Source organism: Balearica regulorum, chromosome 17 (genome assembly GCF_011004875.1).
Source record: "Balearica regulorum gibbericeps isolate bBalReg1 chromosome 17, bBalReg1.pri, whole genome shotgun sequence".
NCBI lineage: Eukaryota > Metazoa > Chordata > Aves > Gruiformes > Gruidae > Balearica > Balearica regulorum.
The window spans coordinates 10059617-10073877 of record NC_046200.1 but is presented as its reverse complement, the minus strand read 5'-3'; the positions used below and the strand labels follow the sequence as shown (position 1 = coordinate 10073877).

At 42.6% G+C, this 14261-nt stretch overlaps 1 protein-coding gene across 2 annotated transcripts in view; it reads left to right on the top strand.

The window, feature by feature from the left end:
* Positions 1-2239: 2239 nt before the first annotated feature.
* Positions 2240-14261, top strand: part of PPM1F (protein phosphatase, Mg2+/Mn2+ dependent 1F) — a 28717-nt gene continuing 16695 nt past the window's right edge. Inside the window, exons 1-2 of one of the 2 annotated variants that reach the window (XM_075770182.1) lie at positions 2240-2572; positions 13037-13170. In XM_075770182.1, coding sequence (XP_075626297.1) covers positions 2397-2572; positions 13037-13170 — 310 coding nt within the window. In that variant the 5' untranslated portion in view covers positions 2240-2396. The remainder of the gene's footprint in view (positions 2573-13036; positions 13171-14261) is intronic. The other variant, XM_075770183.1, reaches the window with a different exon arrangement.

The window sequence follows — 14261 nt, the reverse complement described above, 5'->3', positions numbered from 1 at the left end:
GTGCAGCCAAATTAGTATCTTTTGGTCAATGGGCCCCAGTTAAATGAGACCTCCTGCTGCCGATGGAGGTCAGGTAGCATACCCATGCTCTTCTTTTCCTCTGTGTTCACACAGCTGATTGTACCTGATCAAATACAGTTCGTACTGTCTGTACCCCGAATTACCACTTCAGTGTTGGTTAGCTTTGTCATGAAAAGGAGGGCGTCCTGATGTTTTTGCATGGAGTTGTGTCTAACCACTGCGGCATGGGGCACCGCATTACAAAATGTAATTGTACAAATATATAATGCTCTCTCTGTTCCTTCCATATGCGCATAGCTGATCACATCTGGTCATCTGATCCAAGTACATTTTGTATCATCTATACCCCCAAAACAGTTTCAGCGCTAGTTGTGGTTGGATGGGAGGATGCCATCGCAGTTTTATATGGTGCAAAGGCTACTGCATTTGAACAGAATATGCAGAGAGCAACTTGACACGTGATTCGCTGGCAACAAAGGAAAGACAAGTCCCTACAAAAGGTAATGTATAACTCTGCTGTTTTAATTGGCACAGTGTGTGCATTTACTGAACGAGAACACAGACAAAACACCACAGCCCCAAGCCTGTTCTTCTGATGAAATGTTTATACAGTTACAGCTCAAACATGAACTATCTTTTAATAGTATTGCTTAAAAGACCCAGCCAGAGGTAGAACTGAGAAGGAGAAAACGAGGAATTGAAGGTACTGCAAATGCTTGCAGCAATGTTTTTTTCACTGAACACATACGGGTGCTTCTGGGTAATGTGTTCTCTGTCCTGGCTTTGCAGCATCTGGTATTTATTCCTTCCGCCTCTAAAAATGTTCCATTACATCCAGTTACCCCTGGAAGATGTTATAATATAAGGACGGAATCCTTATTGCTCTTTTAATGCTTGAAGTAAAAAGGTATTTCTAGTTGTGTATGCTGGAAACCGCTACTGTTTGGAAGATAAATCACGTCACCTGTCCATGTCTAGATGTTTGAATATCGAGGAGGAGATGGGAAATACAAATAGCATTAAAGATGTTGGGGAAAGAGTTTGGAGGTTTGGTTGGGTTTTTTTGTTTGGGGTTTTTTTGGTTTGGGTTTCCAAACTGAATATTCAGGTTAATGTCTTGATAAAACTGTTTGTTTAACACTTCCCAAATTAATGACTCATGTTATACGGTATTAAAAATCAGTAAAGCCAGTAGACAAAGTGGGAAAGATTTTTGCCATTTCTTGGTTGGATGAGATAAATGTGAATAGCATTGTGCTTTGGTACCACACTTCAGCAAAGTTACGGTGTTACACAGCTCTGCGTCAGGCAAGGAGGAGAGGTTGTAGCAGATACGCTGTAAGTACCTAAAGAGGCCCAGAAGGTCTAGGGGAGAGGGTAGTGCAAGTATTCCAGATGTCATGTCCTACTAACCTCATTGCAGGGTTTGATACTGTATTATTTTTGAGTCTAGGATTCAGGATTTTCATTCACTCTTTTCCTGAAAGATTCCAGCTTGGGACAAAGATTGTTCCATCTAGTTTACTGACACTCTCCCTTTTCTAAGGCAGAGCTGCTCTTAAATGAGCAAGAAAAGGTTGTAGTAGGTTATTGACTACAACTAGTTTGAGACACAGGTCAGCTTGCCATCATTCTCTTCAAAACCAGTATACCTTTAGCTAGCGGTCTATTTAAGTGACGGTGTCACGTATTTTTGCTGGTGGTAAGGTTTAGAACGCTAGCACGGGTGTTTTGTGATGAATTATGCACAGAAAAAAAACCCTGGCATGGCTACAGAATCGGGTCTTCTGAAGCCTTTTTTTTTACAGGCATTTCAGTGAGAATGGAAACTAAAAGAGACTGTGAGTAACAAGATGAGTGAAACACTGACATGCAGTGTGTAGTCTGCACGTACCTCTGTGTGTGACTTGTAATTCTTTACGTAGAAGTTGTTAGTGTTTTAGGATGGGTAAGCGTTGAGCGCCAGGAGCGCTCGGTGCAGATGTCACTTGTAAACGTGAACAGATTCCAGCCCTTCTCTCTGCGGGTGGGGAAGGCAGGCAACAGCCGCCCCGGAACCCCGCCGTGCCCGCGGGGGCTCCCGGCGCTGGCCCCGCCCCCGCCCCCCTTCCGCCCCGCCCGTCCGGCCACGTGGCCGCCCCGCCCCCGCATTCCAGACATTGTTTCTGGCTCCGCCTTCGGCCCAGAGACCACCCCTCCCCCGGCTGGCCCCGCCCCTGCGCCTTTCTTAAAGGAGCCGCCACCGCGCTCTCGTCCTCTCGCTTTCCCCTCTCCCCGGCCTGCCCCCTCACCGCCCGTCCCCGCCGGCGCCTGGCCCGCTCCCGGCGAGGCGGCGGCGGCGGCGGCCGGGCAGCCCGCCTCAGCGAGGCGCCGCCATGGCGCTGGAAGTGGAGGCGTCCGGGTCTCCCTTGAGCTCTTTCCTAAGGGACTTCCCGTCTCCGCTGGGCCCGGGGGAGCCGCTGCCGTGGAGCTCCGCGGGGAGCGGCGCCCTGAGCAAGGCCGAGGTGCCGGGCGCGCTGGCCGAGCGGGCGAGGAGCCTCCTGGGCGGCAGGTGAGAGCCCGGCGGGGCGGGCGGGCAGGGGGCTCTCGCCGGCCTCCCCTCGGGGGCGGCGCCGCGCTGACAGTTGGCGCCGAGGGGGGGCGGCGCGGGGCCGCTGAGGGGAGCGGGGCGGTGAGCGCCCCTTCCCGCGCGCGGCCGGAGCAGGTGCAGGCGGCGGGAGGCGCTTCCTGAGGAGACTTCCCAGCGCCGGCCGGGCCCGCGGGGCCTGACGGTGCCGTCTGCCGCGGGCCGCGCCGAGGACAGCCGCCCCACGGCTCCTAGGGAATTGTTGGGGTTTTTTATTTTCCCTTCTTAATTGTTTTTGTGAAAATTCGCCTGAAAGCTGGGCTTTTAATAGCGTGCTTCTGTCACAGGCCTTCTGCCGAGATCTGTGCCTTTATAGTAATGTTTGTGTGCTCTCAAAAATACTTCTCTCCCACTCTTGGTGCACGAGAGATTAAATTACAATCCTGTAATTAGCGTGATAGGGCGATTCTTGTGGTAAAGTGCCAATAGTTTGAATTCAAGCCCCTAAGGGCACCTGTGTGGATCTACTTGAAAGTCTGGAGAGGGAGGGAGTCGGTGAGCTGCAACCTGCCTTGCAGGGCTGTCAGGTGTAAGCGGCAAGCCAGCTAGAGGAGTATTCAGCTCCTTTGCCGCTCTTCCCAGCCCTCTTGAGTTGTCCTGGTGAACAGGATGTGCTTGCATGGGTTTCTCAAGTTGATGTTTTGTCAAAACTTCAAGAGCATAGTCACAACATCACTGGAAAAAGCAGCTCATCTTTCAGTGATGTTTCTGTCATCCCCTGATTTCAGGAGACGCATCTTAATGACTTTCATCCTTATCAGGCTTCTTATTTAACATTGTTAAGAATTTGGATGTGACTTCTTTTGGCAAGTTGGTGCCCCACCAAGAACAAGTTGTCTTGCTCTGACCTCTTGTTTCCTGATACTGTCATGTCTGCTTCAGGAAACACTTCAGCAGCAGGGCCTGCGAAGTCTGGGTTTTAAAAAGTTCCTACCGTGGTCTGCTTTGTTAACCTGTTTGTTAAGAGTCAAGAACAGGGATTGTGGAAGGTCTAAAAGAATTTAAGCAGAGAGCTGACTTTGGGCTGTGGTACTGGGGATGACTAGTGAAGACAGGGAGTCGAGGGAGACTGGTTCTGTTTAGGTATATGCTGAATGTTACCTGGATACTAGAGGAATTTGATAAAGAGATAGAAAACAGGGTTTGAATTCCTTGTCTCTCTAGCTACCATCTGCTGAGTTTATGAACACTGAATAGATTTTGTTGTTGTCAAAACTTAGAGGTGTTTTTTAGGTACTTAACTTGCCTTAAAAAAAGTTACTTCTGTGCTTTATATTATGGAGATGCTCCTGGACATAACATCTTTCAGTTAAATGGTGTGCCTAAACTGAAAGATGAGAAATGGATACAAAAACCAGTAAGTTTTTTAGGCTGTAGTTGAAAAAGACCCAGCTGATCACTGAATTACTTAGTTGTGCTCTGACTAAATTGCTTGTGAACAAAACACAGCTGTCACATTCCTAAACGAGATTGCAAATTCATCATGTGTACTGAATCTTTGAACTCTGTGGAGCAAGAGTGGTTCTGGAGGAGTGCTTTAAAGAACAGAGTAATGCCAGTCTTCAACAAATACTTATCATATGGCAACCCATCTGCCACTTGGGCCAGGGTAATGTTTTCTAGAGGAAGGTATGAAGCTGTAGAAATATGGGATAGGTTCTTCAAACTGTAGTGATTTTTAAAGCAGTATTTCTGAGTTACATATCTGCTAACATTATGTTGTTCTCTAGTGGGCATATTAACAGGTGGAAGCAGAAAAAGAGTGCTGCTTTTGCAATGCTTTCATCTCACTTGTCACTTCTGGTGTTTACACAGAAAGGAGCCTGCCCTGTCAGAAGCTGCATTTTTCACATACCTGCCCTGCAGCCAGTTCTGATTAGACAGCCTGCTGTGTGGAGCTTCTTAAGTTCTGAGCTTGGGGAAAAAAAAAAAAAAAACCAACAAAAAAGGGCAAGATAGCTAAAGAAAGCAAAGCAGAATTAAAGTGCAGCAATCTACTTATTAACACTTCTTTTCACAAAATGTACTTGGGAAACAGAAATACATAGGCAAGTGTTTTTAAAAATTCTCCTGGCTGCCTGCAGGCAAAAGAGTGAAGCAACCCTGTGTGAATCTATGTGCTTGGGTGTAGTGCAGCATACCTGAAGTGTCAAATATAGGGATCCCAGCAGACTTACAGCTCAGTTTCGGACTCCTGTGACAAAGAGAAACCTCATTTTGCAATCGCAAAAGGCTGCAGTTTCCTATTGGGTAGACTAAGTCCTTTCATACAAAGGAAAAGACGGGTAGAGCCCAAGGCCAAGACAGGAATCCGGTATTTTGAAAGTGCAGGCCCTCTTCTCGTAATCCACGTAATTAAGGACCAAAACTAAAGTCTCTGATTGTGTGAGAAATTGCCGAACATTACACTTTCTTTCCCTTGTTTCCTAATGTGGATCAATTCAAAATGCAGTTTCAAAGGTTAAATAAACTTTTCAATTGATCTGAATCCCCCACGTCCTCAATAAAATAGATGAGGGAATGTAAGGAAATAAGAGAAAGAAGGATGCTAAAGGTTTTAAGAAAAGGAAAGATAAGGGGAGGGGATGACACAAGACATTTATATGTTTGTGTAAAAGTTGTTGAAGATGCAGAAGTGATGCCAGATTAGGAAGCGAGTTCGTGAGAGGTCACTGTAGCTTAAAGCCAGTGATCTGCTGTTGCAGGCTATAATGGTAACATCCCTAACACACAGATGGCAGCTCAGTGGAAAATATGCACATCAAATATTACAGTGTCAATATAGCCAGGTTTAACACTATGCAGATGTTACTGGATGTACCTTGCTGACTTCTGGCATTGATGCTTGCTCTGTATTTCCTGAGTTTGAGACTTCTTTAACACTCCAGCATCACAGAATTTATTTTACATGGTGATTAGTAATGATGAACAATTTCTCTATAGAACAAAGTGTTATTGGGAATTGAGTTTGGCACACAGTTCTGCTTCTTATTTCTGCATTGTCAGATACTTCATTTGCACCCACACAGACATGTGGGTCATGCCTTGAAGGGCCCAAGCCAGTAAAGGTCCGGCAATGTCTTTGGCTCATGAGACAACATATGGTGATGTTTAGCTAGTTCTTCCAGTTGCTTAGAGGCATAAATCTTTGTGTCTTTGCAAGGAGAATCATTCTTCCTGCTGTTGAGAAGAGAATGGGGTAAGGAATAAGGTTTGTTAGGTCCTACGAGAAGTTTCTGAATGCTATTGCTTCCTTAAGGCTACACCCATCTCTTATATGGAAGCAGTCTTTACTAATCTAAAATGAATTATTTTTACGATCTTCTGCAAATGCAGCCAGCATAGCCAAACACCGGCTAAGATGGCCAACCACTTTTGCTTCCTGCAGGACTTGCGCTTAAATCACTGATTTGGTGAAGCTTTGCAGATGTTTCTACTTTGAATAATTCATTTAAATGAATGGAACTGCCTGCCTTGTATGAAGCTAAATTCTGAAGAATTAGGGCAGGCTTAAGTAATCTTGTTTTGCGGAATTTTAATTAACATATGCTTTTGGGTTCTGAAAATCTGTGGAAATGAGTCAATGTGAATGAAGAGTCTGTTAGTTACTTCCAAAGCTTTAGAAATTAACCTGGAGTTTTACTAACTTGTACAGAAACAGAACATGAGATAGAAACAGACCCCAAAATACAGAAATTTGTCCTTTCCCTTGATAGGAGCTGAAATTTGTGTGACCATCCTGTGACATAACCAAAGAACAATGTGAAATTCCAGCAGCCTTCCTGTTTGAGGAGACTTTGCTACAATAACAGCTGAGACTTCGGCTTCCTGTTCTGCCCCCTCCCAAACGATTCACTGTGTTTCATCTCTTGGTTGCCTCAGCATCCTGTTTTGTGTCTTTGTGTTTTACACCATAATGCCTACACCCAAGGTGTGGCCCTGGCATCCTTATTTTCGGTATTTCCCTGCTTTTAGAATACTTAATTCAGCAATTCTGGTATTTTGATGTTGTTATGTGATGTAAGCATGAAGAGAGGGGAAAAAAAATCTTATCTTGCCTCTGGTTTACTCAGCCTCTTCTTAAAACTCCTTTTAGTCCCTTCCTCTGGAAATTACTAGTACCCTGTCTGCTGTGCCTCTGCTTTTAATAAACCCCCTAAAACTTACTTCCTTATTTGTACCACTTAGTTTATGTTATTGTAATGCAGTAGTACTACATTGCTAGAAACACATTTACAGTATCAGTGATCCATTCACTTCAGACAAGAAAGTGAATTTCATGTGTGATTGCCTGCAAACAAATTTTCTAGTTTTCATGGGACCAGTTGTGCTCGGTAGCAAAAGCAAGCACAGGGTTACTTTCAGGAACGCCAGTGTTCTCACTGGTTTATGATTAATAATGTTAGAATTGGAAGCCTTGATAAAGTTAATGCACAAGAGGAATGGGGCACTTCTGCTGTTTACTAGTTAATTTGGCAAATGGTTCATAAACTGGCTCTGGTAATTTTGGGTGGCGGTCAAAACTAGCTTGTTTTCTGTTGTGAGTGGTTTGTCCTCTGCTGGTTTGGAAGCTGATGGCAGGAGCAGGATGACACACAGCTCGAGAGAAACGATGTACAGCTCACACATGGAAACATGTACATGTGTCTGGATAATAAAGGTTTTGGCAGTTCTGACCTGCCTTCAACAGTATATAGAGGCTAGACAAACTGTTAATTTTGTGATCAGTAAACTGCTTTCCAGAATATATTTCTTAATTTAAAACTCTCAGGGAGTTTTCCCTGCTACAAGATAGTCTCAATAGCAATTTTGGGAAAGAATCAATTTGCCTTTAAAAAGAAAGTGTATGTATGGGGACGCCTGCAATAGAAGAGAGAAAAAACTTGATGAAATGCTGAAAAAAAGATCAAATCTATAATGATGAGCAATCTTCTAGGGCTGGCTTGCTGGTGTTTAAATCTGTTTCTTTGGTTCTGCTTGGAAAACTGAAATTGTCTTTCCCTAGAACTTGCATATTTTGCTCTCATAACTTGTGTGAAACACACTTTCTGTTGCTGTTTGAATAAGATAAGAAATAATTTTGAAGCAACAGGTTTAGGATTTAATTGAAAAGTTGCTTTTGTAGGATTAAGCCTCTCCTGTTCTGCTGTGTGGTTTTAATTCCTGCTGAGAATGAAATAGAAGTAGCAGGTGACTCTCCATTGCACATTTTCTGTACAAACTGTTCGATGATGACTGAAGGGCCTAAACAGATGGATTCTGGATTTTAAAGCTGCTGCTTCTGATAGTTTCAGAAGAAAATCTGGAAAAAACTGCTTCATGTAAAGATGGAAACATAAAAGATTGAAATTCTGCGTGGCATTGTTTATATATTTGTTTTGATTCCATCTTGTTCATCTACTGTAAGGACCTGATATCATTAACACAAGAAACAACTTCCTATGTAGGATGTCAGATGTTTTCTCCTCAATGGATACATACTTGTACTTTTCTGGTCCCCATCACCCTGGGAACTCTGGGTGCTGCTGTAACAAATACTGATGCTTAGAGCCACTTGAGTGGAAACGTTCTGTAGTTGATTATAAGAATAAAAAAGGGAGAGGGAAATAAAAGTAGTGGATTGGGGAAAAAATACTGAATACAAGCAGCTTTTGTTTATGAGGAAACTTGTGACCTGCTATTATTTTGGCAGTATGAGAGGATCTTTCACTTACTAGAGAACTGCTAGCATTTGCAGATCTGCACTAAAACCGCTTTGCTGATATAGCTGTAACGTGCTGGAAACACACAGAGTCCACGGTGACAAACTTCGATTTACTGGCAAAGCTGTGCTGTGTATGTGATCTGGTCTTACACAGCCTGGGTAGAAAGTAAGTGCACAAATATATCTTCCCTCTGATATAAGTCAGCTGCAGTTGAGTTATGCTATAAGCTTTTGCTAGCAGATATAGAACCTCTTTGTTCCCCAACATTATGCATATATATATGTATATGCGCACACTCTGAAAGAAAAGAGGATTGTACAGTGGTGCTCTTGCCTGCAATACCACTGCTGCAGTTTTGCCATGACTTTGGTAATACTATCTAGAAAGAACATAATGTAACTTTTTTTTAATTTTTTTATTTCAAAGGTGACGAGCAATCAACAGCTTGGCCAATACAGTTAGTAATCTCTTGTGCTTCTTTTTATACAAACAGATTTCCTGACAGTACTGTGGGAGAATTGTGTGTTTGGGGCGGTAGGATGTGAATTATTTTCCTTCCAAAAAAAAAAAAAAGTAAATAAAAATTCAGAAGGCTTTGCATAAACACTGGGTGTTTGGTATGTCCTCGTGAGGCTTTGTACCACTCTCCACCAGGTTACAGAGAGCTTGCTTCTCTCTGCTCAAAGTGCTGAAGAGCAGCTGTTCGGAGTCTGCCATCTGCTGCACTACTCTGCTTTCTCAGAGCTGCTGCAAGCTGTGGGCATAGAGCACAACAGAAAGTCTGTCATCTGTTTTCAAGCCTTTGAAAAAAGCATGGTCATAGTTGAGGCTCTCGATGAGATGCGGTGGCCTGACCTTTGATGGTCTAGATGCTTTCTGCTTGCCCGCAAAGCTGTTTACTAGAGACTTCTGAAAGACGGGGGACATCTTTGAACTGGTAATGTGTTTGCAATGCTCACTGCAAGTGTGCTGGGGATTTAATGACCCAAATAAAACCAACTAAGAAGTGATCTTACTAGAGTTTCTGCTTCCTGAAGAAACTCGTGTATATTCTGTCTTTTCTTTCTGAAGGCTGATATGTAAGGGGTCAGTAACAGTCTAATGATTGATCTGAGATACGTGAATACACTGTGGCTGTGAAAACATGACAGCTGGTCTTTTAAAGTGAAATAAAATAGAGAACTAAATTGTATTGCAGAAGAGAAACAAGGTGAACAAGAAGAGAAGTTCTGTTCTGTAACTCATGTCAAGTCTAAACTATGCAAAATATCTAATTCCTTTCTACTTCCGTGTGTAACTTTATTTTGGCCCACAGGTATGTATGTCAACAGAAGCTTTGCATAGCTCCTTTTAACAATACTGTATGTGTCCAGCAGTCCGGAATCTTTCAAGGAGTATGGCATATAAATTTGTGTTCTTTATTAACAGAAGTGTTGCTTTACTCTTTAACTTACTACTTTTGTCTGTACTCAAGTTTTTTAAAATGAGGCTTGTGTTTTACCGTGAAGTGGCTGGAGGATATGAACTCCACGCTCCAGCCACTGGTGATCTGACTAGCTGGTAGTGAAGCTACAATGCCTCATCTGCACTGTTACAACATGCATTAATTTTTTTATTTTTTTTTTTAAATTGTGGTCAAAACACACCCTTTTTTTTTTTTTTTTTTTTGCAAAGAAATAGCCCGTAGCAAAGAAGTTCTAAGGCTGTTTACTACTAGCCTGTGTAGGCTGAGGCTAGGTAATTAGTGTTGCATGTGTCATAGAAATGGGACTGACACATCTCTTCTAAGACTTTCTTAAGAGAAGGTAACATACCCTACCAGTTTCCCTTTTTTCCCCAGTTGTTTTCCCACTTAGGAAACAGCTACAGTATTTATTCTGATTCATGAAGATTAAATTATGCTTGGTTCAGCCTGTCAGCAGGGTGTCTTGGGCTTCTTTGAAAGAAGATTTTAACAATAAGTGACATTCTTCTTTGCTTACAGAAAAGGTTTGAAGTCTGTTATGGTGACTGCACTGGACTTCTACTTTTATACTGGTTGCCATAGGTACTGTGCCTGCTTCCAGATACTCTCTAGCCAAGTGAGACCTTGTAGCTCTCAACTGAAAAAGCAGTTCTTACTCTTCTTTAATTATATATTTTGTTAACTCTTGAAGTCTCTGATTTGGAAGATGAAATTAGAACCAGTAAACATCTAAACTGAATGGAAGATGCCATTACCTTGCAGCTCCATTTACCTGAGCTTGAGTAAAATACAGGCTTACCACTATGGTAGTACTAGTATTAAGAGTTTATAAAGTAATCGGCAAATATGTTGTGTTTGGAACAGAGGTTGACCTAAATAGGTAGGGTCATTTTTTAGGCTTTTATCTTTTGTCAATGTGTCAGAATCAACTGCTCAGTGTTGTTGTTGCTGGCTGCATAACAAATAAAATCCCAATAAGCAACCATTGTCTTTGTATAGATTTGCAAAACTGTGGAGGGGAGGAAATGCATAGGAAGCAAAGCTGAGTGAAGCATATCGGTACTGAGGAATCTCTGAATGTCCTTTTTAGGAATTGGGTGGCAACTGGAAAAAGTTGAAGGATGTGACATAATAACTCATAAACCTTTTCTTTGTTACATGCATCCTGTAACCAGAGGTTTATACGGGACTTGTGAATTATAGCACTTAATATGTTGCCTTTTGTTTAAGCCTTTTTTTATGGATTCAGTTCAGCAAGTCAGGCTCTGGAAAGCAGAGGTCTGTGAAGTTTAAAATCAAAGCATTAAGCCCTCTTCTGATGCTGAACTGGAAACCTAGGCTAGATTTGAATTATTCCTTCAGCATAGCAGAGAAATTCTGAAGATGACTGAAGCTGTGGCTCTGACTGGGCATTTAAATGCATAGCTATTTCACGTAATACTTTTTGTCTCTGTTCTTGGAGCTGAAACCTACTTTAACTAAAGCTTCTGACTTTCAGCAGCATCAGCTATGTATCTGACATTGTTTGTGTGGCTTGTATTTTCAGATTCCTTTCTTTTCCACCTATACAAACAAAAACAGGAAGCAGGATTTTTAGGAGGGTTTGCCATATCCGTTTCAGATTTGTTTCTTGCCTGACATTTTAAAAGGTTGTCTGTTAGTGTCAGGGTGATTATAAAGAGGCATTGTTACTTTTACCTTGGGTAGGAAAGGAACGGACTCCCTTAAACATATTAGCCTGGAAAAAAAAAAAAAAGGCCAATTTCTGCCTTGCCTTGATGTGACATGACTGCAGCTAGCACTGAAAGGACTGCAAACACGTTGCCATCTATTTGAAGTACTGAAATGACTCATTAAAGTAGGCCATCACTGCCACAGAATGCGTAGCATACAACACGCTTCTGTTAGCAGCCTGCTGACTAACACAATGCTTTCTGTTTGCTGCCACAGGAGGTACTCGTACATGGCTGTGAGGATATGACAAGGCCTCTCTTTCAGGAACACAATGGCAAAATGCATTTCAGCTTGGTGTCACTGGGATCTAAAACCTCACAGTCTTCCCCTCCCAGCTCTTCTATAGGCACAAAACCAGTCATCTCTGAACCTCTTCAGAGACCGGTTGCTTCTACCATGTCTTATGCTGTAGCCACCCAGTTTTATGGAGGACTTTCTAAATGTTTCCTGGCAAAAAGTCTTGTCCTTGACTTGCTGCAGGTGCCTTAATATGTTACTTGCTTTGGTTGTATAATTTGATACTTTGTGGGTATCAAACACTCCACGAACAATGGATAAAATGCTTTTTATGGATGTCCACGCTTATTCTTCATTGTACACTTAGAAAATGTCTGGTATGTGTGTTATGTACTGTAATTGTTAGTGCCTGCCATGGGAATATAGTGAATATAAAAGAGTTATTTTCTAGTTGCACTGTTTTAAAGTTGTATGGGGCTTATTTGTTTACAGATTCAAAAGCACTATAGCAAGTATGTGCTTCCTATAAAACACGTAGCTTGCATAAAGCATTGAGTAAAAAGGAGAGGGTATGTAGGTCATATTGTGTTACTGTCTTCTAGATGCTTACCTAAAAGCTTCAGCCGAATCACAAGTCTTGGACTCTTTTTAGCCTAGTCCCCAGTGCCAACTCTGCATCTCCTTCCTGGGTCATTTCTTTGGGGAACTTCCAGCCAGGAGAAACTGGGTGCTAAAGGTCTGTAGGTTAGTACTGAGCATGACTTTTCTTGTGGAGGGAAGGGAACTGGAGTCTTAAGTAACCTTTTTGGAGATTTGCACATACCACAGTACAGAGATCCTGATACTATCTGTGGCGAAACAGTTGACTGCAAGCAAGAAATGTTGTGTAGTGAGTAGAAACAAAATGTTTGTGTTCAGAGGCTAGAATTGAAGGTAGCAGTTCCCATCTGAGAGCTCAAGAGAAGGAGGTACCATCTGCGACTGGAGTGTGAGGCAACAGTTTGAAAACATGATTCATACGCTTTTTCCTCTTTGCATTCTTGAGAAAGCAGTTGTCTAACTGAATATCTTACTAAAGATGTGTATGAATAAATATTGAACATATGGTTTCCTCTACTAGTTTACTAATGAAGTTGGATTATTGATTGTGTGTAATGCTTTCTAATTGAGGTCACCAGCCATAAACAGTGAGGTTGTAGATGATTTTAAACTAATGAAGTCTATTTTGCTCTCCCTTCCTTTTACCAGCAGAGGTGTGTCACCACTTCTTGCAGCATCGCTGATCCATGCTGCAGTTGATGAACTTCTCCAAACAGACTTGACTGAATTTAAGCAGCAAAGTGTGGAAAGAGAGGGAGAAGGAGATGAGGAAAGGTTCACCTGTAAGTATACTTTTTTCCTTCTGTGGTTTTCCCAGAGGCTGTCTGTTGGAAGACTTCAGTGTTTTGAGATGTTTCCCAGAATATTTGGTTAGGCTGTCTGGCAAGCAGCAGTGAACAGAGCTTTATTTTCTCCTACTGGGTATCTGTGGGATGAAAGGTAACCATGCTGGTTTTGCGGGCAAGATGCAAACGTGGTGTCTGGAGCCCTGGACTGATCGTGTAGGTTGGCTTTCTGGAAAGGGAAAAGAGCTTCTCTTCCCCAGAATTATTAATGACTGTCAACTGTGCTTCCTGAACCGAACTAGTTAAGAACTTTTCCTCATTGAAGAGCTTCATTTAAATTGAGCTCATATCTTAAGTTGATAACCTCTTATATTTTTGAAGTCCCCTTTTCTCTTTGGTAGCTTGACCTTAGCTAATTACTCCTGTATTTTGACATTGGCGTCATCACAGTTGCTATTGTGCAGCCATGCTGACACCTTAAATTCATCTATATAATCCATCTTGCGTTTGTCTGTTCTTGGGACCAGATTTTGGGTCCTCCACAACCTGAACATCTTGAAACTCTAGATCTTTCTCTTGGCAAGTTTCTCAATAATCTGCCTTTATTGATTACTACTTCTCTCCACACCCTCTCCCATAAAGATGGGATGCTGAGGGATGAAGAACCTGATGCATGTGTCTTCTGCCTGATGCCTGCATTTTCTCCTATGTGAGTGAATTGAAGAGACAACAGACCTTGGTGACTGAGTACTGGGTTTGAGCCTTGTGTGACAGATGGTCCTATTGCATTTACACGCTGAAATGTTTAATGTTAGGCTTCACCAAACCTTCCATTCCAATGCCAAGAATTTAAATGTAGCAGGATGCAGGCAGAGTCAAAGATAAAGATGGAGAAGAGAGATGTCGTAGACAAACCAGTCTACCCTGTAAGGAGAAATAGTCGCCCTTCCATTTCCCTGGGACGACTTCAGAGGTGGTTCAGCGTGCCCCAGAGGATGCATCTCCAAGCAGAGCTCTGGTAATAGCCAGGATATGACACTTTTCCTGAAGCCTATTTTGGTATTCACCTACAAGTCTGAGATGGCAGG